This window comes from Sus scrofa, chromosome 7 (assembly GCF_000003025.6).
Source record: "Sus scrofa isolate TJ Tabasco breed Duroc chromosome 7, Sscrofa11.1, whole genome shotgun sequence".
Lineage (NCBI taxonomy): Eukaryota > Metazoa > Chordata > Mammalia > Artiodactyla > Suidae > Sus > Sus scrofa.
This window is the reverse complement of record NC_010449.5, coordinates 47,873,579-47,899,053: the sequence shown is the minus strand read 5'-3', so window position 1 is coordinate 47,899,053 and position 25,475 is coordinate 47,873,579. Positions and strand designations below refer to the sequence as shown.

General features: G+C 43.2%; 1 protein-coding gene across 3 annotated transcripts in view; it reads right to left on the bottom strand.

The window, feature by feature from the left end:
• The window catches only part of TBC1D2B (TBC1 domain family member 2B), an 87,908-nt gene that overhangs the window by 28,234 nt on the left and 34,199 nt on the right, over positions 1 to 25,475 (bottom strand). For all 3 annotated transcript variants that reach the window (XM_021098841.1, XM_021098840.1, XM_021098842.1), the window contains exons 3-4: positions 24,709 to 24,874; positions 2,485 to 2,648 (exon numbers count right to left, since the gene is read on the bottom strand). In XM_021098841.1, the coding sequence (XP_020954500.1) occupies positions 2,485 to 2,648; positions 24,709 to 24,874 (330 nt within the window). The remainder of the gene's footprint in view (positions 1 to 2,484; positions 2,649 to 24,708; positions 24,875 to 25,475) is intronic.

Below are 25,475 nucleotides of genomic sequence, written 5' to 3'. Positions count from 1 at the left end.
GGATATGTTCACTTTGTAAAAATCCATTGACCTATTAGGCATTTTTGATGTGGGGCTTTTCTGTATGTTACTTTTTAATACTTTGATTTAAAATTTACCTTAAAATGGGGGGGAAAGACAAGGAAGAATAGCTTACGTCTCATGAATAACATGGGCAAGATGCTGGTGGGCTGATAACTGGAGCCATTAGGAAATATCCACGAATCAGTAAGATTAAAACCCAGGGACTCGGAGTTCCCATCGTGGCTCAGTGGTTAACAAATCTGACTAGGAACCATGAGGTTGCGGGTTCGATCCCTGGCCTTGCTCAGGGGGTTGGGGATCTGGCATTGCCGTGAGCTGTGATGTAGGTTGCAGACACGGCTCGGATCCCGAGTTGCTGGCTCTGGTGTAGGCGGGAGGCTACAGCTCTGTTAGACCCCTAGCCTGGGAACCTCCATATGCCTCAGGAGAGGCCCTAGAAAAGGCAAAAACAAATATATAAATAAATAAAACACAGGGACTCATGTGTCCTCCATAGGCTCCCCCAAAGGCATCAGGCGCTGGACAGCGGCTGGGAAGGATGCCCCCAGTAGGAGCTCCTCTCCAGGCTGCCGGGAGTGTCTGCCAAGCTACTGAGTCACTGAGCCTGACGGACTTCCTTCCCAGTCTTGCTCCCACGCCCCTTCCATTTCATTCCTAGAATCTCTGCGGGAAGTCAGAGCCAACACGGTCATCTTCAGCAATCCAATCCTCCAGCCCAAATCCTTGTTCCTCCAGGAGGTATTCCCAGTTCACAAGGAGCCCCTCTCCTGGGTGTCCCCAGTGACTGGGCCGTGCATGCGTCACAAGGCTTGGCCACATCTCCACCACACCACACTGGGCCACAGGGTTCCATGTTACCATCTTGTGGCTCACAAGTCAAGTCCCCATTGAAGCAAGCCATGGTGGTCCTTTCTCAGGGGACAGAAAACATATTTCCTTTAGTAAATACTTGCTCTCAGTAAAAATCTCCTGAAAGCCTGCCTTCTATTCCTGCCAGCTCATGCTAGAATCAAGCATAAGGCAGAGACTCAAAAGTATTTATTGTTATTTTACATTGAAAACATCCACATTTCCTCAGTGGATCGATACATGTAGGATCATGAGGGGCTGCTTGATAGATTAGGCAAAAGGCTGATGAAGAAACATAGGAATGGGTCATGCTGACACCCTAAATCCTGACCAACCTTAATATCACAAAAAAGGGGAAACAACATGATGTGAGGCTGACACCCTAAATCCTGACCAACCTTAATATCACAAAAAAGGGGAAACAACATGATGTGGTTCCAGATGTGATGCAACAGGAAATAAGTAGCACCCCCAACCCCCCTTCCCAGCAAAACATTTTTATCATAATTAAAAGTCAACCCTGAACCTGGGGAGGCCTCTGCTCTAGCGACCAGTGCACAGAAAATACAGGGACAGAGAAGCATGTGACAGAGCCTCAAGGGAGTACCATTAGCAAAATCCTCACGTTCCTGGGCGTGAGGACCCTGTCCTTCAACAAGCACAGCAAGGGGAACGGAAGACAAAACCAGCAGCTGTGCAGACTCAAAGAGATCTAAGACGACAAGCAGCTAAACACACTGGGGGGCCTTGGTAGCACTTCATTTGCACAGGCCGACTGCAAGCAGAACAACCAGGGAAGTATACAAGAAGGATTTACTGTAACTGTCTTTAGGTATAATTATGAAGCCGCGGTTATGATTTTTTTCTTTTCACAGCCTCACCTACAGCCTATGGAAGTTCCTGGGCTAGAGGTCAAAGTGGAGCTGCAGCTGCTGGCCTACACCATAGCCACAGAAACACCGGATCCAAGCCACATCTGCAACCTATGCCGCAGATGGTGGCAGCGCTGGATCCTTAACCCACGGAGCGAGGTCAGGGAACGAACCCACATCCTCACAGAGACAATGTTGGGGTCCTCAAATGGCTGAGCCACAACGAGAACTTCTTGATTCTTTTTAAAGAGTCATCTCTGAGAGATACATACTAAAATGTCTACCGATGCAATGAATTAATATCTAGAATTTACTTTTAAATAATCCAGCTGGTGGTGGGTGCTGGAAGGGCTGGGAGCTCAGAGTACAGAGGAAATAAGAGAGGCCATCAGTTCGAAACTGTGGAAAAGGACACTACGTAGTCTACTTTTGTGTGCATGAATAACTTTCTAAAAAAGCTTCTTTTTTTTTTTAAATCAGTATTTCTATAAAGAGCACCTTGTGGACTTCTGGATCGCTATCTCCTAAAAAAGTTTCAGAACCATAGGACTAGACAGTTATTTATTTCTTGTGACATTTAACTTTCAAGCCTGTGTGTTTTATCTGCCACAAAGAGGACACAGCTCCTAATGGGCCCCACACTCCTAGTGATTACCTGCTACTAAAGGGCCTCTCACACCACCGGAGGATTACAGATGGGGGTGGAGAGAATGACAGACAACAGGAACCACATGGATACCTTTGTTCCCTTCGGCGATTGGCTTCTTCCTTTCCTCCTGTACCATGGACTCCTCCAGGTCCTTAGGGCTTGGCTCTAAAAGCTCCCACTCTTCACTGGTATAAAACACACTCTTCCGACTGTCATTATTCCCTCTTCCAGGACGAAAAGAAGACATTGAATTTCTATTGGGAAAAATGAAATGTTTTATCTCTTTAAAAATGGTACAGCAAAATGTAATGTCACATTCATACAGCTGACAAAAACTAAAATCTAATATCCAATGTTGGCAAGGGTTTGGAGCAATCAGAATCCCCCCCCCCTTTTTTTTCTCCCAGTCTTCTTAGGGCCACACCCACGACATATGGAGGTTCCCAGGCTAGGGGTTGAATCGGAGCTGTAGCCACCAGCCTACCACACAGCCACAGAAACATGGAATCCGAGCCACGTCTGCGACCTACACCACAGCTCACGGATCCTTTACCCACTGAGGGAGGCCAGGGATCGAATCTGCGTCCTCATGGATGCTAGTCAGGTTCGTTTCCGAGCCATGAGGGGAACTCCCGAAAACCCTCATACACTGCTGGAGTGAGTATACGTCAGAACTATTACCATGGAGGGTAATTCAGCAACACCCAGCTAAAGTTGAAAAGTGGAGTTCCCACTGTGGCGCAGTGGAAACGAATCCAACTAGGAACCATGAGGTTGCGGGTTTGATCCCTGGCCCTGCTCAGAGGGTTAAGGATCCAGCGTTGCTGGGAGCTATGGTGTAGGTTGCAGACGTGGCTTGGATCCCAAGTTGCTGTGACTGTGGTGTAGGCCAGCGGCTATCGCTCTGATTGGACCCTGAGCCTGGGAACCTCCATATGCAGCATGTGTGGCCCTAAAAAGCAAAAAAAAAAAAATTAAAATAAATACAGAGTTACCCTCATGGTTCAGTGGTTAACGAATCCGACTAGGAACCATGAGGTTGTGGGTTCGGCCCCTGGCCTCGCCCAGTAGGTTAAGGATCTGGCATTGCTGTGGGCATTGCTGTAGTCCAGCAGCAACAGCTCCGATTAGACCCCTAGCCTGGGAACCTCCATATGCCGAGGGTGTGGCCTTAAAAGGACAAAAGACAAAAAATATAATAAAATTAAAAAGTCGAAAAGCTTTTTACCCTAAGACTCAGGAACCCAGTATTTCTTAAACTCTTGGACATGTGCACAAGGAGATACAAACAAGAACATTCATGGCAGCACTGTTCATATCAGCAACCCTCCCAACAACCTCAACATCCACTGACAGAATAGATAAATAAACTGTAGCATATTCATACAAATACTGTACATCTCTTAAAGTGAATTCACTCATTTAACAAGCGTTAAGTGCCTATTATGTGCCAGGCACTATTTAGGTGTTTGGAATATACTAGTGAACAAACAATCTTGTTTTTATGGAACATTCTAGCTAAAGCTACATGGATCATATGGACAAATATTTTTTATTTATTTCTTTTTCTTTCTTTCTTTTTTTTTTTTTTTTTTTTTTTTTTGTCTTTTTTGCCATTTCTTGGGCTGGTCCTGCGGCATATGGAGGCTAGGGGTCTAATAGGAGCTGTAGCCACCGGCCTACACCAGAGCCACAGCAACACGGGATCCGAGCCGTGTCTGCAACGTACACCACAGCTCACGACAACGCCGGATCCTCAACCCACTGAGCAAGGCCAGGGATCGAACCCGCAACCTCATGGTTCCTAGTTGGATTCGTTTCTGCTGTGCCATGATGGGAACTCCATGGACAAATATTTTTTAAATGCTGAATGAGAAAAAGAAAGAAAAGTGAAGAATGACATGGAAGAACATTATATTGTTTTAAATATTCAAGATAATACTAATAGATACTATTTACAGATACATAAATATGTAGTAAAACTATTAAAAATCCACACAAGAATGATAACTATCAACTGCAGAATACTGGTTACCTCTGAGAAGGGCAAGAAAAAAATGGGGTCACAGAGATGAGAGAGGATTTGAACTTTGTCTATAATATTTTAATTTGTGTTTTTAAAAGTACAGCAGAATTATGGCAAAATTATATAGCTGGGTAAGGCTACCCAGGGAATCAATTTACTACATTCTACACATGCCTGCGTGCTAAAATTATTTCATTAAAACGTTTAAAAACTAGGTTGAGGTTTCTACTTCCAGTGAAGCTGGACTAACAGGGACAGGGTTTACAGTCATGTCAAACAACTACAAACTTGAACAAAATATAGGAAACAATGACATTCCTGATACTGGACATCAGGCGGCACAGGGCAGTGACCCTGAGAGAGGGAAAACAAACAGGGTGAGCCCGCCTGGCCTATGCTTACTGCCTGGAGCCTTTCCAGGCTATGGTACAGGCAAAGGGAAGGCAGGCAGAGCCCTCTCGTGAACAGATAAGGCAGAGCTGGGACCCCCTGGGCAGCTGGCACTCACAGGACAGAGAGAACACGGCAAAGAGCGCTGCCGAGATGGCAGAGGGCTCCCCACATGCCCAGCTGAGTACCAAGCCGACCTGTAAGAAGGCAACCCCAGATGGGGTAAGAGCACCCAGAGAGAAGCATCCCTGAGTCTCCCATGGCCAGGAACAGCATCCAGTCCCACCAGCCAGACTGGAAAACCTCACATGTCATGGGGCATCAGGGAGGGTACTCAGGAAAAGGTTGGGATGTACCACTAAAGGCTGTTCTCATACTACCGAAAGGTCTTAAAATTGAACTTTAGAAGTTCCTGTCATGGCTCAGAGGAAACAAATCTGACTAGCAGCCATGAGGACACAGGTTTGATCCCTGGCCTTGCTCAGTGGGTTAAGGACCCAGCGTTGCTGTGAGCTGTGGTGTAGGTCGCAGATGCAGCTCGGATCTGGCATTGCTGTGGCTGTGGTGTAGGCCGGCAGCTATAGCTCCGATTAGACCCCGAGCCTGGAAACCTCCATATGCCACAGGTATGGCCCTAAAAAGACACAAACACAGAAAAATTGAACTTCAAAAATACCAAACTGTTTCTGAGTAATTAAACCACATTCCCCAACAAAGCTCGAGAATATATGTGTGGGAATAATAAAAAATCTAGCACCTAGAAAGGTAAATCTCATAATATCAGGCATCCAATAAAAAACTGCCAGGCATGCAAAGAAGCAGGAGAATACACCCATTATAAGGAGATAAATCAGGAGTTCCCATCGTGGCGCAGTGGTTAACGAATCCGACTAGGAACCATGAGGTTGCGGGTTCGATCCCTGGCCTTGCTCAGTGGGTTGGGGATCCAGCATTGCCGTGAGCTGTGGTGTAGATCGCAGACGCGGCTCAGATCCCGCGTTGCTGTTGCTCTGGTAAAGGCTGGAGGCTACGGCTCTGATTCGACCCCTAGCCTGGGCACCTCCATATGCCGTGGGAAGCAGCCCTAGAAAAGCCAAAAAAAAAAAAAAAAAGAGAGAGAGATAAATCAATAAACAGAAACAGACTCAGAAATTACAAATGATAAAATTAGCAGACAAGGACTTTAAAAATTATAACTGTTTCCCCATGTTTAAGAAGTTAGAAGAAAAACTGAATATGTTAAATAGAGATGTGGAAGATGTTTTGTAAAAATCCAACTCAAAAGTTCTAGAGGTAGAGGAAAACATAGGCAGAACACTTTTTGACATAATTGCAGCAATATGTTTTAGATCCACCTCCTAGAGTAATGGAAAAAATAAAAGCAAAAGTAAATGAATAAGACCTAATTAAACTTAAAAGCTTTTGCACAGCAAAGGAAAATATATTAAAAAAAAAATGAAAAGACAACCTACAGAATGGGAGAACATATGTCAGCAATGTGACTGACAAGGGATTAATTTCCAAAATATACAAATAGTTCATACAGCTCAAAATTAAAAAAGAACAAACAACTCAATAAAAATGGGCAGAAGACCTAAATAAGGCATTTTTCAAAGAAGACATACAGATGGCCAATAGGCACATGAAAAGACGCTGAATATCACTAATTATTAAAGAAATGCAAATCAAAAGTATAATGAAGGATCACCTCACACTCATCAGAATGGCCATCAACAAAAAGTCAACAGATGATAACTGATGGAGAGTGTATAGAGAAAAGGGAACACCCCCTTATGCTGTTTATGGGAGTGTAAGTTGGTGCAGTCACTATGGAGAACACTATGGAGGTTCCTTAAAAAACTAAATTTAGAACTACCATATGATGCAGCAATCCCACCCCTGGGCATGTAGCCATAAAAGCTGAAAACTCTAATTCAAAAAGATAATGCACCCCCATGTTCACAGCAGCACTATTCACAATAGCCAAGACATGGAAACAACCTAAATGTCCACTGACAGAGGAATGGATTAAGAAGATGTTGGAGTTCCCGTCGTGGCGCAGTGGTTAACGAATCCGACTAGGAACCATGAGTTGCGGTTCGTCCTGCCTTGCTCAGTGGTTAACGATCCGGCTTGCCGTGAGCTGTGGTGTAGGTGCAGACACGGCTCGGATCCGCGTTGCTGTGGCTCTGGCGTAGGCTGGTGCTACAGCTCCGATTCGACCCTAGCCTGGAACCTCATATGCCGCCGGAGCGGCCAAGAAATAGCAACAACAACAACAAAAGACAAAAAAAAAAAAAAAAAAAAAAAAAAAAGAAGATGTTGTACTTATATACAATGGAATATTACTCAGCCATAAAAAAGAATGAAGTAGTACCACTTACAGCAACATGGATGGACAGAGAGGTTATCTATACTAAGTGACGTGAGTAAGACAGAGAAAGACAAATATATGACAACACTTTACATGTGTAATCTAAGAAACATACATGTGAACTTACCTATGAAAGAGAAACAGATTCACAGACATAGAAAGCAAATTTACGGTTAACAAAGGAGAAGGAGGGTGGGGAGGAATAAATTAGGAGTTTGAGATTAACAGATACGCACTACTATATACAAAAGAGATAAACGACAAGGGCCAAAATAGATAAAGCACAAGGAACTATATCCAGTATCTTGTAATCACCTACAATGGAAAAGAATCTAAAAAGAATATATATGTGTATCTGAATCACTTTGTTGTGCACCTGAAACCAAAATACAACATTGTATATCAATCATACCTCAATTAAAAAAAAAAACTCCTAGAGATAAAAGTACAATATCTATGATAAAAATACATTAGATGGGATTAACAGGAGATGATATACACTGCAGAAGGAAAGCTTTGTGAATGTGATGATAGTGCAACAGAAATTATCCAAAATGAAACAGAAGACAGACAAAAGAAATGAAGGAAGGAAAAACCAACAAGCCACAGGACAATGTTAACTGATGTTCAGCAAGGGTGCCCAGAAGTTCAAGGACGAAAAGACAATCTTTTTAAAAACTAGTACTAGATATGGTTATCTAATATGGGAAAGAATGAACTTCAACGCCCACCTCACGCCACACATAAAAATTAACTTAAAATGTATAAATGAGTAAGAATTAAAATCATTAAAAGTCTGGAAGAAAATAAGGGAGAAAATATTTATAACATTGAGTCAAGCAAAGGTTTCCTACACAGAACATACAAAAAAGCACAATGTATAAAAGATTAAAGTGATAAAATGAACTTTAACAAGATTAGAAAGTTTTTCTTCTTTAGTAAGTATTTTCGAAACCTGTACCTTACAAAACGCTTATATCCAGAAAAAATAAAAAAACTCTTACAACTCAGTAACAGGAGAATAAACAACTCAATTAAACAGCGAGTGGAGGACTTGAATAGTCATAAATGGCCAGCAAGCACATGAGACTCAACGTTATTAATCATCAGGGAAATGCAACTTAACACCACAGCAAACCACACCCACCCCAACGGCTAACGTCAAAAAAACAGGCAAGCCATGGGTTGGGAAGGAGGTGGAGCACTGCCAACGGTAAGCACTGCTAATGGGAACAGACGGTGCACCCGCCCTGAAGGAGGGGAAGGCGTATCTTACAGAGCTGAGCATCTGCTTAACAGAGCTGAGCATCTGCTTAACTCAACGGCCGGGAATCCCAGTCTCATACATTTACCCCAAAGAAATGAAAACATGTCTACATATAGAACTTGGGTGTGAAAACTCAGAGCAAGCATTAGTCACAATAGCCACAAACTGCATATAAACCAAAAATCCTGGAGTTCCCGTCGTGGCGCAGTGTTAACGAATCCGACTAGGAACCATGAGTGCGGTTCGGTCCCGCCTGCTCAGTGGTAACGATCCGGCGTGCCGGAGCTGTGGTGTAGGTTGCAGACGCGCCGATCCTGCGTGCTGCCTCTGGCGTAGGCCGGGCTACACTCCAATCAACCCTAGCCTGGAACTCCAAGAAATAGCAACAACAACAACAACAACAAAAGACAAAAAGACAAAAGACAAAAAAAAAAAAAAAAAAAAAAAAAAAAAAAACAAAAATCCTTCCACTGGTGAACAGATAGCCAAATTCGTGCCATATCCACACTTACTACATACTATTCGGCAACAGAAAAGGAATGAGGGACGAAAACACTCAACGACACAGAGGATTCTACAAAAAGATTATGCTAAGTGAAAGAAGACAAATACCAAAGACTATAATCACCACATTATAAATCAACAACACTTTAATTTTAAAAAGACTACATAGAATATGACTCCATTTATATGAAATTCTTCCCGTAAAGCGGCATCTATGTAGGGTGGTGGAAATTCTCTATATCATAATTAAGGAGGTGTTTACATGACTACGTATAATTTCTAAACTCCATCAGCCTGTACACTCAACATAAGTAAACTTACCATAGGTAAATTATACTCCAATAAGCTTATTAAAATAAATGTGCATTATTTGGTGTTTCCTGAGGTAGATTAAACGTGAGGGGGGAAAGGTAGCTTCATCTCTAGTGTGAATCCAATGACATTCTCACGTAAAATCGTCATTTTTCAATGTTCTATGTTTTGGAAAGCATGATTTTTTTTTTTGCTTTATTTAAATTTCATTGAAGTGCTTTAAAAATTTAGAAGAATGCAGAGAAACTACCCGAAACACTTGCGTTCCCATCACTCTATGAAATACAAGACTGCACAACCTTTTGCAAACTGTTTCTAACAAGGAGTCACCAGAAACCTGGCCATTACACTTGTTTATATGTTTATGTCTGATAAAAGTCTTCTTACAGGTCATTTACCTGGGACCAAGAGTGAGTTGGCAAATAAACAAGGTAAATAAAGCATGTTACACATGCTCTTTATTCCCCGAGTCTCTCTAGTGCCTGGCAACTGTGCTACACATCTTCACAGACAACTGCATAAAGGGATTCCAGGCAATTCCCCACTGCAACCCAACAAACAATGTCACAGTAAAGTCAGATTTTATAAAAACTATAGGACTGTGGAGAAAGCTATTTTAAAACAGCTGCTCAGGAGAAAAAGAAACTCTCACAAATGCTGCACGTACTTTTGCTGGTTTCTTTGATACAAATGGCTGAGTACAGGCACCTCGGGATCCACTGCACTCGAGTTTCAGTGGCCCTGCTTATGGCAAGGGTCTCAAGGAAGCCTTCACTCCCAGGTGGCATGTTACTACCATCACCATCGATTTGAGGACTTAAATTCTCCCTGCTCCTTTGGCCCAACCTTCAAACTGCTATTTGGCCCTGGTCCTCAAAGCGGAGGATGCAGGATGGTGGAATGAGAGGGTGGGGAAGAACCAAACATGCCTGGGGAGAACAAACTTAGACTTCCCCTCGACATGGTCTCACACCTGCACACTAACGCAAGGTTCATTTGCACAAAAGCCAGGCTCTCACCTGCAGCTGAGGGACTGAGCCTTGGTTGGGAGTGGTACCACCTGCCAAGCCTTAGGTGATGGGTTCGGGTTCAAAGGGAAAAGCCTCTTTAAGCTGAAACACTACATAGCCAATCCCTGCTTTAGATTTTACCTGGCAAAATCCAATTCTGTGACAGTGCAAAAACGGGCTCAGTAGAGCCCCGGCTTCTCGAACCTATCCGCTCTGGCCAGCAGAGGCCTCTGCACTGACTACTCAAGAGTTCACGGCCAGTTTAAATTTGCGGGGTCTCCTAGCTATCCTTGAGGCTGTTCTTGTACAGTGCTTGCTCTTTAAAGAAGCCAATGTCATCTGACAAAACTTTGAGAGGAATTTCTGTGTCCTTCCAGGCACTGTGCTAAATGCCTGCTGTTTTGTTCAGTAAATACTCAGCCACTGTGATCTGAAGTCAGAGACCACCAGGCAGCCAAATGTCACTCTCAAAGCTGCAGTGTTCAGCCTGAACCTTTTAAAAACAAATACTAGCAATTTATATAGTTAATAAGATAATCTGTTTCCAGAGGTTTTTTTTTTCCAGATTGATTTCAGATTGATTTCTCCACATAAAAGTTTAAAATGTCCAACTAAAGTAGTAATAATTAATTTAATATTCATTTCAACTCTGATAATCAGCCAGACTTAAGAAGTTGATAGAATTGCCGGGAGATGCCCCTATCAAATCCTTCCAGAGCTCACGGCTCCACAAACACCCTGCACAGCCAGGTTTTGGGCACTACCACCACTTCATCCGTGGCAGGAAGACACGGGCAGATGGAAGTAGATTACCTCTGAGGCAGCCAATCAGCTCCACCCCACACGACTAAAAGCCCCATCAAGAGAAACAAAAAAGGGGGAGGGGGCTCTTATTGGCAACAGCTAACCCAATAAAGATAATGCTGTGTTTCCTTTTGTATAAATCAATTCTTCAGATATATTTTCACAAGGACATGAGATATATGTACAAGGATATCAGGATGATGTTATTTGAAATGAGTTCCCAGCGGGTTAAGAACCCAACTAGTATCCATGAGGATGCAGGTTCCATCCCTGGCCTTGCTCAGTGGGTTAAGGATCTGGAGTTGCCAGGAGCTGTGGTGTAGGTTGAAGATACGGCTTGGATCTGGTGTTGCTCTGATTGTGATGCAGGCCAGGAGCTGTAGTTCCCCTTCAACACTTGGCCTGGGAACTTTCGTATGCTGCAGGTGCGGCCCTAAAAAATAAACAAAGAAACAAACAAACAACAATAAAAAGAGCAGAAATAACTATAAGGGACTTGCAGATGTGATTAAATTAAAATCTTGAGATGAGGAGATCATCCTGAATTATCTGAGTGGGCCTTAAATGGCGCACAAGTGGTTTTGTAAGAGGGAGGCAGAGGGAAATGTCATCATAAAACAGGAGCAGATGGCATGACCAGGAAGGCAGATCAGAGTGATGTGGCCACAGGCCAAGGAATGCCGGCAGTCACCAGGGGCTGGAAGAGGCCAGAGACACTTTCTCCCATGGAACCTCCAGGAAGAACCGGCCCTGTTGGTACTTTGACTTTAGCCCAGTGAGACTGATTTGGACTTCTGGCTTCCAGAACCGTAAGAAAATGAATTTGTGTTGTTTTAAGCCACCAAGTTTATGGCAGTTTGTTACAGCAGCCAGAGCAAATGAATACAACCACTCACCAGGAAGACACTGCCCTTCAAACCATGCGCTGTGGGAGAACACTTTTTATTACGGTCCAAACTTCAACAGGCATTCAAGTTTGGAGCTTCATGTGTTAAGTTAAAATAGATTACTGTTGATATAATGACCTGGGAAATAAGTGTCATCAGAAAGGCCCTTTCCAAAACATCCTATACATTTAACAGAGGTAATTCGAGTCCACCAATTCTAAAGTCGTCAGAACGCACATCTTATAAAGTGTGCACTGCCTCAAAAAAAAATTAAAATAAAGACATCTCATTGTAGAATTTTCGGGCAGGTACTGCTCTACAGGTTTCCTGTTGCCCAAAGCAAAGACACAACCCCATCCCTTCACCCTGGGGCTCTTCAGAGACTCTTTGATCATCACCTGCACTCAGCGCCCTAAGCTCCCAGCACATGAACTTGTGAATGCATGAAACCCTTCTGACTTCCATACCTTTGCACAGGTGAGTCTCTGCAATTGCCTGTCCCTTTGGCAAGTCCTGCCTCATACTTCAAGTCCTAGGTTGAAACACCTTCATGACAAAGCCTGCCCTCCCCACCCCACTCCCACCCCTAGTGCATCCTCGGAGGCAGCAACATGCTGGGTTTGGCTCTCAACTGCACCCTATGGCACCTGGTGACAGGGCTCCTTACCTGCCTGTCCATCTCCCCTAAAGACTGTGAGCATCTTGAAAGCAGGGAGAGACTACCTCTTATCCAAGGGAGCACTTGTGCCACAGAGGCAGGGGGTGCAGGTAGAAAGATGTGAAGGTAACTGGGGTAGGGACGGGACAGGCTACACACCCAGGGGCAGCCTTCAGAGCAGTGCTTCTCAAACTGTGGGTGGCAACCCATTGGCAAGCCAGGAGATAAAATTAGAGTCATGAAATTAATTTTTAGGGTCATGATGAGAATTTTTTTTTTTTTTTGGCAGCACCTGCAGCATGTGGAAGATCCCGGGCCAGGCATCAAATCCGTGCCACAGCAGCGACCCAGGCCACTGTGGTGACAACGCCGGATCCTTAACCCACTTTGCCACAAGGGAACGCCACGATTAGTTTTTTTTAACACACTGGAAGAGAAAATAGTACTTAGCTTTTCTAGATGGAAGAGTGAAAATTTTATGAAATTTCAGTTTCACGGGCTTACAAAAATATACACTTATGTATGAATGCATAGTATTTGCTGTAGATTTCTAGTCAGAAATGTGAACAACACTTCATTAGAAGGAAATCCCTTCCCAGGAGGCCAAACAGAAAAGGCAGCACCCCAGGAACTACAGCCCCTAGCTGGAAGATGTGGACAGGGCCACCCACACGCCTGCATGGGCCAAGGGAAGACACGCCCTGAGCAACAGAAACAGGGAGTCTCCACTCCGGAAGAAGGGCCCTGGGCCCCTCGTTCACCACCCCGTCCTCAAGCAGGATGCAGACACCCACCACATGCCAGGTGTGTGTGAGGTGCTGGGGATACACCGGCCAGGACAGACTGGGCCCCTGCCCCCGTGAGCCCTGCTCCCCGTGAGTCCCCCTCCCCTCCCCGGGCAGTGGGCCACGGACAGGCATGCAAAGAAACAGTAAAGTGGTAGTAAAGGCTGTGAAGGAAAAGCATGGGGTGGAGGGTGGGTGGAACGAGGCTCCCCTGAAGGGGACCGGGAGTCACCAGGAGAGAGCCCTTCCAGGCAAGGGTCAGCCTGGGGCAGGGCCTGCAGGGAAGACAGTGTGAAGAGCTGCAAGAGGCCAAGCAGGTCTATGACAGGACAGATGAGCCCACTGGACCTCCAAGGCCATGTTCAGCCACATGGCCTTCAGCCCAAGGCCAGGAGACGCCTCTGAAAGGCTTGGGCTAGTGATTTGCTGGCCCAGGACTGGCAGACCTACAGGGTGCAGGCAGCCTCCCCTTGCCAGCCCCCAACTCTACACACAATGGCAGATGTGGGCCAATCACTCCCTCCCTCGGTGGCCCTGAACAAGGCACCAAAGTTCTCTGGGCCTCAGTTTCCCATGTCCGGTCAGATGACCACACCCCCAGCCAGGGTTAAGCCACTGCCCCTCTCACGACCACAGCGATTTTCATGGATGGCATCACACCCCCATGGCCCTTGTGATGTGTGGGCCCCAGAAGTGTGTGACTGTCAGAGAGGCTACACGCCAACTCCCCCAACCACTGCAAAGCCACTGGCCAGGGAACCAGTCACCTTCGTCCAGGCTTCCCTTTCCAGGAGGCCTGGCTTTAAAACATCAGTGTGGGCAGCAGCACGGTGACTAACTTCTTTTTTGGTATAGAGCGAGCTCTGCCTTACAAGGAAAACCACAAATAAATACCATGTCACAGCTACTGGGCATGAATGACTTCCCCAAATTCACCAAATATCCACTTGCTTCGGGCAGAGTCAGGCCCTTTGCTACAAACTGGGGCTGAAGACATGAGCCACCAGGCATGGCCCTAGCCAGCAAAACCAGAACAGTCTCCTGAGAACATCAGCCATGCACACAAATAACTCTATCTACCCGGCCTGAGGGGTCAAGAGGAAAACAAAACAAAAGCTCAGAGCAGGGCCAGTGGCAGGGCCAGCCGAAGACCTATCAGAGGCAAGCCCAGATGCATGAGCGCATTTTCCCAGCCAGTTCGGTCTTCATACCCATCCTCCAGGAAGGCACCCTCTCCACTGATGGATAATAAAGATCCACTTCAGGGAGTTCCCGTTGTGGCGCAGTGGTTAACGAATCCGACTAGGAACCATGAGGTTGCGGGTTTGGTCCCTGCCCTTGCTCAGTGGGTTAATGATCCGGCGTTGCCGTGAGCTGTGATGTAGGTTGCAGACGCGGCTCGGATCCTGTGTTGCTGTGGCTCTGGCGTAGGCCGGTGGCTACAGCTCCGATTGGACCCCTAGCCTGGGAACCTCCATATGCCGCGGGAGCGGCCCAAGAAATAGCAAAAAGACAAAAAAAAAAAAAAAAAAAAGATCCACTTCACTTACTGGCTCAGCGGAGAAAGGACAGCAATATCAGCAGGAATGGATTGTGTAACCACTCTTCACTGAGCACTTACAATGAGCCAGATACCAACCTAGGCAGTTCTTATTCACAATGTTAACAGTCACACCCAGTGGAGAAAGGACACACAGAGGGAGACACACACACACATACACACCCCAATTTACTGCTAATGGAGAATACAAAGCTGAGAGAAGTTAAATAACTGGCTCAACATCACACAGCTAATGAGTAGCAGGGCTGTGGTTCCAAAACCTAGTCTGACCACACAGAGCACTAGCTGTGGCATGACCCCACTCCTGAACAGAGGGACAGGCAGAGCTAGACCCTGGGAGCTGCCGCTCTCGTGGTAGGCACAGCTGCGTACCCAGCAATGGACTCAGGGGACCACATAACCACAGGACAGAGCTCACTGCTATCACAGAACCTGCAGCCTAAGCACACCTCCCACGCACACCCGTCTCACTAAAATTCTGCACCGGCCCCAGAGCACACACTCATGCTCCCACCCCCGAGCACGTGTATTCACCCTTGGACCAGCCAGAATTGCACCCTGAGAGCTAATTCTTTTACCTGAAGTGACCTGGACTGTTAGCAGATTAATGAAAATGTTCATTAAAGCAGGAAACCATTGACCAGTAACTTCAAACAAATGTACCGATAAAGCCATACACAGTGTGTGCTCTGGTGTGCCAGCCTCCTGATGTAGGCCAGCCAGGGCTTCTTCTTGAGTCTGGGGCTACTGACCACAGTTTGCTGGTATCTTTCTTGGATAAATCACACCCAGAAGACATCATCTAACTTTTCCAAATTTGTTTTCCTTCTTCTTAAAAAAAAAGGAGAATTGGTACTTACAATTGTGAAATATTCTAAGTATACAATCTTTACAAAGTTTGAACAATTTTTTTCCTATCTTTCACAACTGTGTCACCCACATCCTGGTAATTTTTTAGTGACTCACCTTCATCAAATTTCCCCCAAGCGTTCAACTTATTTTTCCACAGAAAAAAAACAATTTCTTTTAATATGTTATGAGTTTACTAAGTATTTCATTGAATAACACAATTGCAAAAATAAGTACAACAGGCGTTAACTAGTTGGGAGCAGACTGAGCCAACTCTTGGTAAGTCTGCAGCTGGCTGGGGGGAGAGGGCAGGATGGCCTGCAGCAGCCCATTAGTCTCATGCAGTCATCGTGGACCAAGGCTCTACAGAGGGAACTTAAAATGCCAGTTAATTACCTTTGGAGTGGATAAACAATGGGATCCTGCTGTGTAGCACTGGGAAATATGTCTGGTCACTTGTGATGGAGCATGACAGTATGAGAAAAAAGAATGTATACATGTATGTGTGACTGGGTCACCTTGCTCTGCAGTAGAAAATTGACAGAACACTGTAAACCAGCTGTAACGAAAAAAATAAAAATCATTATAAAAAAAATGCCTGTTAGACAGGGGAGCTGGTGGAAGCTGGCTAAGAGAGTTTCACCTGTATTGATAAACAGAAAAAAAGCACAGCAGACAAGCATTCGATTATTCCTTAAGCCTTGACTACACTCTAATTTAAATGCCATTTTAAATTTATATAAAATACACATAATTTTTGAGCCATGAATTTATAATACAGAAATACTCCTTTACTATTTCCATGGTCATTAAATCTCTCTATGCACCTAAAGCATTTTATTTAAACCCTCATTAAGCACTCCGTACGTTAAAAAGAGAAAAAAGAAAACAAGAACCATAAACACTTAAGATCACTATGCCAATCAATAAGCATCAGGGTTGCTGCCGTGAGCTGTGTCTCCCTCAATGATGCAGCAACTAGCCCTCGTCTAGTGCTCACTGAGGGTCAAGTGCTGCTCAAAGTAGCTTATACTCATAAAACCATCATCGCCATGTCGCTCTCCTGGAGTATGCGTGATCATTACCCCCATTTTACTGATGAAAGTTGAGTAATTTGCCTGTTGTCCAGCTATTAAGTCCTAAAGCTGGGAACAGAGCCTGGCTCTTAATCACTGGGAAGGCACATCTGATAGAAGATAACTCCAAAAAGTCAGCAAACACTAAATGCTGGAGAGGGTATGGAGAAAAGGGAACCCTCCTACGTGGTTGGTGGAAATGTACATTGGTGCAACTGCTATGGAGGTTCCTTTAAAAACTAAATATATTACTACCATATGACCCTGCAATTCCACTCCTGGACTATATCTGGAGATAAACATAATTCAAAAAGACACATGCATCCCTATGTTCATTCGAGCACTATTTACAACAGCCCAAGATATGGAAGCAATTTAAATGTCCAGCCACGGTAGACAAAAAAGATGTGGTACATATACACAATGGAACATTTTTCAGCCATAAAAAGAAGGAAATAATGCCATTTGCAGCAACATGGAGGGACCTAGAGATTATCATACTGAGTGAAGTAAATCAGATAAAGACAGATATCATATGATATCACTTATATGTGGAATCTAATAAAAAATGATACAAAAGAACTTATTTATAAAACCAAAACAAACTCAGATTTCAAAACCAATCTTATGGTTACCACAGGGGAAACCTTTCGGGGGAGGGAAGAATTATAAGGATAAGAATAACATATACACACTACTGTATAAAACAGATAATATACAAGAACCTACTATACAGCACAGGGAAATTTACTCAACAGTTTGTAATAACATATACGGGAAACAAATGGAGATATATATATAGATAGATATACATACATATATAGGTATGTAGTATACATGTATAACTGATTCACCTTGCTGTACATCTGAAACTAATACAACATTGTAAGACAACTATACTCCCATAAAACTTTTAAAAAAGAAGATAACTCCTAGTGACATTTAACCCTGAACATGAACCATCAGTTGTTAGAAGCAGGGTAACACACACTTACTTTCCTAGGTAAGATATGCACCATAATCGGAAAGCCCTCTGTGTTACAGGTCTGTCTCCCCTCGTTCCATTATCTAACTTTGGGAGCAGATGAGCCTAGTTAGGCATGAATATCTGACAAATCAATCATTTCCCAAATATGTTATGATGCAAGGTGGAAGGATCACTGGGCTCCAATCAAGGCACCGACTATGCCTTTCAGATCTGCCACACACCTGCTATGTCTTGAGCAAGTCTCCTTATCCCTCTTAAGCCTCAGCTTTTTAACCTGTAAAATAAAGGAACAGCCTCATGGCGGCTTTCTAACATTTTTAGGAGCGCAGAACCCCAACAGGTTGAAATCCCTCAAAGTGGTGCTGCTCTAGTTGCAGGCACCCAGGAAGAGAGCCCCTCTGGCCGCCTCCCTCCTCCCTTCCCTGGGTGCTGGCCCATGAATGGGACTGACTCAGATGAGATGGGCCCAACTGGGCAGAAGGACACACCATGAGTCCTGGGTGAAGAGCAAGGTATGGAATGGCTGGAACACAGTGGCTCAGGGGAACATGGGAAACAGCGGTCTAAGGAACAAGCCACTTCTTGGACCCGTAAGAGAGGGGAGGACACAGGGCAAACTGCTACCCCAAATGTGGGAGAGACAGGCCAATACCGGGAGCTGTGGCTTCCTGGAGCAAAGACTCATCTGCGGAACCAGTGCCATGGTAGGAAAACCTACCATAACTGATGAATTGCTGGAGGCTCAGTATAGACAAGGCTGCAGTTAAAAACTCCAGGGGGCCCCATCCTAGAGGAGCCCCCACAGTATTGTGAGATATACCTCCAGTACTGTGAGATGATCAGGTTCCCATAGACAATACCAGAGAAAATCCCCCTCTGGTTTCTGGCAGAGAGAGGGGAGAAGGAATTTTTGGAGGACTGCACCCACAGCATGTGCAAGTTCCCGGGCCAGGGATTGAACTCGTGCCACAGCAGCAACCCAAGCTGCTGCAGTGACAATGCCAGATCTTTAACCCGCTGTGCCACAAGAGAATTCCAGAAATCATTTTTAAATACTAACAAGCACTCTGTTCTCAACAGAGAAAACTATAAACCAGAGCCCAAGCTGGGTATCCTCAGAGCTAACTGAGCTGGGGGAACTCTAGCCCATTCTAGCCATCCTGTCCCACATAAGGGCAAATAAAAATACTGAGAAATGGAGTTCCCATTATGGCACAGCAGAAACAAATCTGACTAGGAACCACGAGGTTGCAGGTTGGATCCCTGGCCTCGTTCAGTGGGTTACGGATCTGGTGTAGCTGTGAGCTGTGTTGTGGTGTAGGTGGCAGGTGCGGCTCGGGTATGGCGTTGCTGTGGCTGTGGTGTAGGGTGGCGGCTGCAACTCCAATTAGACCTCTAGCCTGGGAACCTCCATATGCCGCGGGTGTGGCCCAAAAAAGGACAAAAGACAAAAAAAAAAGTCCAAATACATAAAAAAAAACCAAATACTGAGAACTACTTCTGAATTTCAAACTCCAGAGATACAGGCTCACTGGAAGACTGAGCCCTCATCACACAAGGATACAACTCTTCCCCTCCCCGCGAGCTCATCACCATGTTACTAAAAGCCCATTGGCAGCAGCTCCTTTTACTTAAAACATCATGTCCAGCTACCAAGAAAAAACTGACAAGGTATACCAAAAGGCAAAAAAACCCCAAAGCTTGAAGAGTCAAACAATCATCAGAACCAGACATGGCAGGGATGTCGGAATTATCAGACTGGGGATTTAAAACTATTATGATTAATATGCTCAGGGCTCTGAAGGACAAGGTAGACAGCACGGACAGTGAAGTCCTAGGAAAGATACTAGAGACAGAAAACACTGCAACAGAAATGAAGAATGCCTTCAGCGGGCTTATTAGTAGACTGGACACAGCTGAGGAAAGAATCTCTGAACATAAGGACATCTCAATAAAATCCTCCAAAACTAAAAGACTACGAGATCAAAGACTGGGGTGGGGTGGAAGCGGGGCAGGAAGGGAAAAAGAACAGAATAGCTGAAGACTATGAGATAACCACAAAAGGTATAACATAAGCATTTAATGGGAATATTAGAAGAGAGAGGAAATGAAGAAGTATTTGAAAGGATAAGGATGGATTATTCCCACAAATTAACATCAGACACCAAACCACAGCTCCAGGAAGCTCAGAGAACACAAGTAGTTTAGATAAACGCCAAAGACCCGTACCCTGGCATACCATTTTCAAACTACAGAAAAATCAAAGATAAAATATTCTTAAAGAAATCAGAGGAAAAAAACCTACCTTACCTGTAGAGGAATAAAGATAAGAATTATATCCCACCTCTCCTCAGAAACCATGGAAATGAAAATAGACTGAAATATTTAAAGTGTTGATAGGAAAAAAAAAATCCCACCAACCTGGAATTCTGAAATTATCTTTCCATATTGAAGGAAAGGGAGTTCCCTTGTGGCACAGCAGGTTAAGAATCCAGTGTAGTCACTGCAGTGGCCTGGATTGCTGCTACGGCATGGGTTCAATCCCCAATCTGGGAACTTGTTCCATATGCAGCAGGTGCGGCCAAAGAGATAGAGAGAGAGAAAGAAAGACGTGAAGGAGAATTTAAAAAAAAAGGACTTTCTCAGACCAAAAACAAAAAACGAAACACACAAACAAACAAACAAAAAAACCTGAGGGAATCTGTTGCAAAAAACATTAGGTTCTTTAAAGGGAAGAAAAATAATGCAGGTCAGAAACTCAGATCCAACATAAAGAAAGAAAGAGTACTAAGAAGGAATAAATGAAAGTAAAATAAAAATGTTCATTTTCTTATTTCAATTGATCTCACAGATAATAGTTTATTCAAACAATAATACCAACAACGTATACCTATGTATACATGTTATATATGTTATGCTGATGTATGCTTTATAGATGCATGAGCTCATATTGTGCAATATTATGTATGCTTCTGTATACATGTGCTATGTATACTTTGTATGTAGTGAAATGAATGACAGCAATGATTCAAGGGCCAGGAGGGGGAAATGAGGACTATTTTGTTGTTATAAGGCACTCACACAACCTGAGAAGTGGAATAGTGTTATTTCAAAGTAGACTTGGATTAGTTGTAAATGTATATTGGAAACTCCAGAGCAACCACTAAAAAAAGTAAAAAAAAAAAAAAAAAAAAGGTACAACTAACTGATATACCAAGAAAGCAGAGAAAACAGAATCATATAAAATGCTCAATTAAAACCACGAAAGGGAGTTCCCGTCATGGCACAGTGGAAACGAATCCGACTAGGAACCATGAGGTTGCAGGCTCGATCCCTGGTCTCGCTCAGTGAGTTGAGGATCCGGCGTTGCCGTGAGCTGTGGTGCAGGTCACAGACGCGGCTCGGATCCTGAGTTGCTGTGGCTCTGGCGTAGGCCGACAGCTACAGCTCCAACTAAACCCCTAGCCTGGGAACCTCCATATGCCTCGGGTATGGCCCTAAAAAGACAAAGGACAAAACACACACACACACACACACACACACACACACACACACAAAACCACGAAAGGCAGTAAGAGAGTGAGAGACAAAAACAGAAACAAAGAACAAGGACAACAGATAGAAAACAGTAATGAATACAGTATATATTAATCCAACTATATCAATAATCACTTTCAATATGGATGGTATAAATGCACCAATTAAGGAGTTCTCTTGTGGTGTAGTAGGTTAAGGATCTGGCATTGTTGCTGCAGTGGCTTGGGTTGCTGCTGTGTGCGGTTCAATCCCCAGCCTGGGAACTTAAAATAAATGTACCAATTAAAAGACAGAAACTGTCAGAATAGATCAAAAATCAGCATGCAACTATATGTTGTCTACAAGAAACCCACTTTAAAATAAAGACACAAATAGATTAAAAGTAAATGGAGAAAAACATCAAAAGAAAGCAGGAGAGCTAGATTAGATTCAGACAGAATGGACTTCAAAGTAAGGGATAAAGGGGTCAATTCTCTAAGAAGACAATTCTTTTTGGCTGCGCCCATGGCATGCAGAAGTTCTTGAGCCAGGGACTGAACCTGAGCCACAGCAGTGACAATGCCAAATCCTTAACTGCTAAGCCATCAGGGGACTCCTAAAACATAACCACTCAATGTGTACATGCCTAACAACAGAGATTAAACTATGTGAGGCAAAAACTGACAGAAATGAAAGGATGAATAGATGAATCCACTATCACAGATGGAGACTTCAACACTCTCTGCCTGAAAGAGACGAATTCAGCAGGCAAAAAATCAATAAGGACATAGCTGAACTCAACAGCACCATCAATCAACATGATGTAAATGACATCTATAAATTATTCCATCCAACAAGAGAGAATATACATTTTCCTCACGTGGGACATGCCTCAAGACAGACCACATTCTGGGCCATAAACCACACCTTAACAAGTCTTAAGACTAGAAATCATACAATGTCTGTTTTCAGACAATGGGATTAAACCAGAAATCCATAACATAAAAGTAACTGGAAAACCCCCAAGTATGCAGAGATTAAACAACACATTTCCAACTAACACATGAGTCAAGTGCTTAGAGCGAAATTTAGAGCATCAAATGCATATATTAGAAAAGGAAAAAGATCTAAAATCATTCTAAGTTTCTAGCTTAGGAAACGAAAAAGAAGAGAAAATTAAATCCAAAGTAAACAGAAGAAAAGAAATACTAAGCATTCAAGCAGAAATCAATAAAATTTAAATAGGAAATCAATACCAACAAAATGAAACCAAAGCTGTTTCTTGGAAAAGATCAATCAATTAGATAAGCCTCTAGCCAGACTAACGATGGAAAAAAGAGAGGATACTAATTACTAGTATCATTAAAAAGGGAAAATGATTATAGATTTCCTGGAAACTAACAGGATAAGCAAGAAATATAATGAAAAGCTAATGCCCATAAGCTTGCTAACCTACATAGGAAATGGTCCTTGAAAGACACAATCTGCCAAAACTCACACAAGAACAACAGACCTACATCTATTTTTAAAATGGAATCAATAATAACCTTCCAAAACAGAAAACATAGGCCCAGATGCATTCACTGATGAATTCTACCAAACATTTAAGGAAGAAGCTGTATTAATTATCTACAATCTCTTTCAGAGGATAAAAGCAGAGAGAATACTTCCTAACTCATTCTGTGAGGCCAGCATTCCCTGAATGCCAAAACCAAAGACATTATAAGAAAAAAAAAAAAAAACTATAGACCAATGTCTCTTATGAACATAGGTGCAAAAATCCTCAACAAAACATTAGCAAACCAAATTCAACAATGTATAAGACGAACTACACTCCACAACAAAGTGGGATTTATCTGAGGTATGGAAGACTCATTCAACATTTGAAAATCAGTTAATGTGATCCATCACAGCGACAGACGAGAAGAGGGAAATTCCATGATCAAACCAAGAGGTGAAGAAAATGTATCTGACAAAACCCAACACCCATTCATGATACAAACTCTCAGTAAACTAGAAACAGAGGAAACTTTCTCAACCTGATAAAGACTATCTACAAAAAAACTATGGCTAATATCAGACTTAATGGTAAGAAACTCAAAGTGTTCCCACTAGGATCAAGTACAAGGCAAAGATGTCATCTCTTACCACTCCTTTTCAACTCTGTATTGGAAGTCCTTGCTAATGCAAAAAGGCAAGGAAAAGAAATTTAAAATGTTGGGAAGGAAGATATAAACCGTCTATGCAGATAATAAAAAATGATCAAAAATCTCTTGGAACTAATATGTGATTATAACAAGACTGCAGAATACAAGATTACTCCACAAAATTCATTTGGTTTCCTATATATCAACAGTGAACAAATGGACTTTAAAATTAAAAATACAGCATCATTTATGTTACACCTATTAAGATGGCCAAAATCTGGAACACTGACAACACGGAATGCTGGCAAGGATGTGGAGCAACAGGAACTCTAATTCACTGCTGGTAGAAATGAAGGCAGGGCTGTACAGCCACTTCGCAAGACATTTTGGCAGTTCCTTACAAAACTAAACATATTATTACATATGATCCAGCAATCGTACTCCTTGGTATTTACCCACAGAAGTTGAAAAATTATATCCACGTAAAACCTGCACATGGATGTGTACAGCAGCTTTATTCATAGCAGCCAAAAAGTGGAAAGAACCCTAATGTCCATCAACTGAAGAATAGATACACAAAATATGGTATATCCACATAACAGAATATTATTCCGCAATAAAAAGAAATGAACTATAATACATGCCACCACATAGATGAATCCTCAAAACATTATGCAAAGTGGAAGAAGCAAGACACAAAGGACCACATTCTGTATGATGTCATTTATGTGAAACATCCAGAACAGGCAAATCCATTGAGATAGAAAGTAGATTAGTCGTTACTGAGGGCCGGATTGGGAGGAGTTTAGAGGAAAAGGGAAGGGACTGCTAATAGGTTCTGGGGTTTCTTTTTGGGGTAATGAAAATGTTCTAAAATTGACTGCAATGATGGCTAGCTCTATAAAATATCAACGGTACAACCTACCTCACAGAGTCAAACAATTAAATTAAACCATGAATGTGAACGTGTTTCACAGTATCAGGCACACAATAGGTGTTCCGTACAAGCTAAAAAAACAACGAAGTATACAAAAGTACCTTGCGAATGATGAATACCTTCACAAATGTCAGGTGGTTTTATAATTTCACATTTAAAACTATAACTATATTATCAGAAATAATCCATTTTCAGTTTCACGTGTCGCTTTCCAAAGACTCACTTGAGCTCAGTGCCCCATTGTTTCAAAGAGAAGTTGATGGAATTTGGATGTCCTGGGGCGGGCTGATTTGCAGCTTGCTCTCCCACCAGCTCTCCAGGGGCAGTTTCCACAGCTAGGACATTTCTGGCTTTTTCCGCAGAAGCATTTGCGTGTGGGTTAATTAAATCTGAAAAAACAAACAAACAAGTGTCAGTTACTCAAAGCTTACATAGGGAATTTGATATCCTACATAACATACTATCTTGATATATAAAAATCTACATAATATATATTCTAGGTTTGTTTTTTTTTTTTAATCTTTTTAGGGCCATGCCTGCGGCATATGGAATTTTCAAAAGCTAGGGGTTGAATCAGAGCTACAGCTGCCAGCCTAAACCACAGCCATAGCCACAGCAACTTGGGATCCGAGCCGCATCTGGGACCTACACCACAGCTCATGACAACGCAGGATCCTTAACCCACTGAGCGTGGCCAGGGATCAAATCCATGTCCTCATGGATACCAGTAGGGTTCATTACCCCTGAGCCACGACGGGAACTCTTATAGTATATTTTTATTTCTTTTTCTTTTCTCTCTTTTTTTTTTTTTCATTTATTTATATACATATTTTTTCTACTGTACAGCATGGTGACCCAGTTTCTTTTTTTTTTTTTTTTTTTGTCTTTTTTGTCTTTTTGTCTTTTGTTATTGCTGTTGTTGCTATTTCTTGGGCCGCTCCCGCGGCATATGGAGGTTCCCAGGCTAGGGGTTGAATCGGAGCTGTAGCC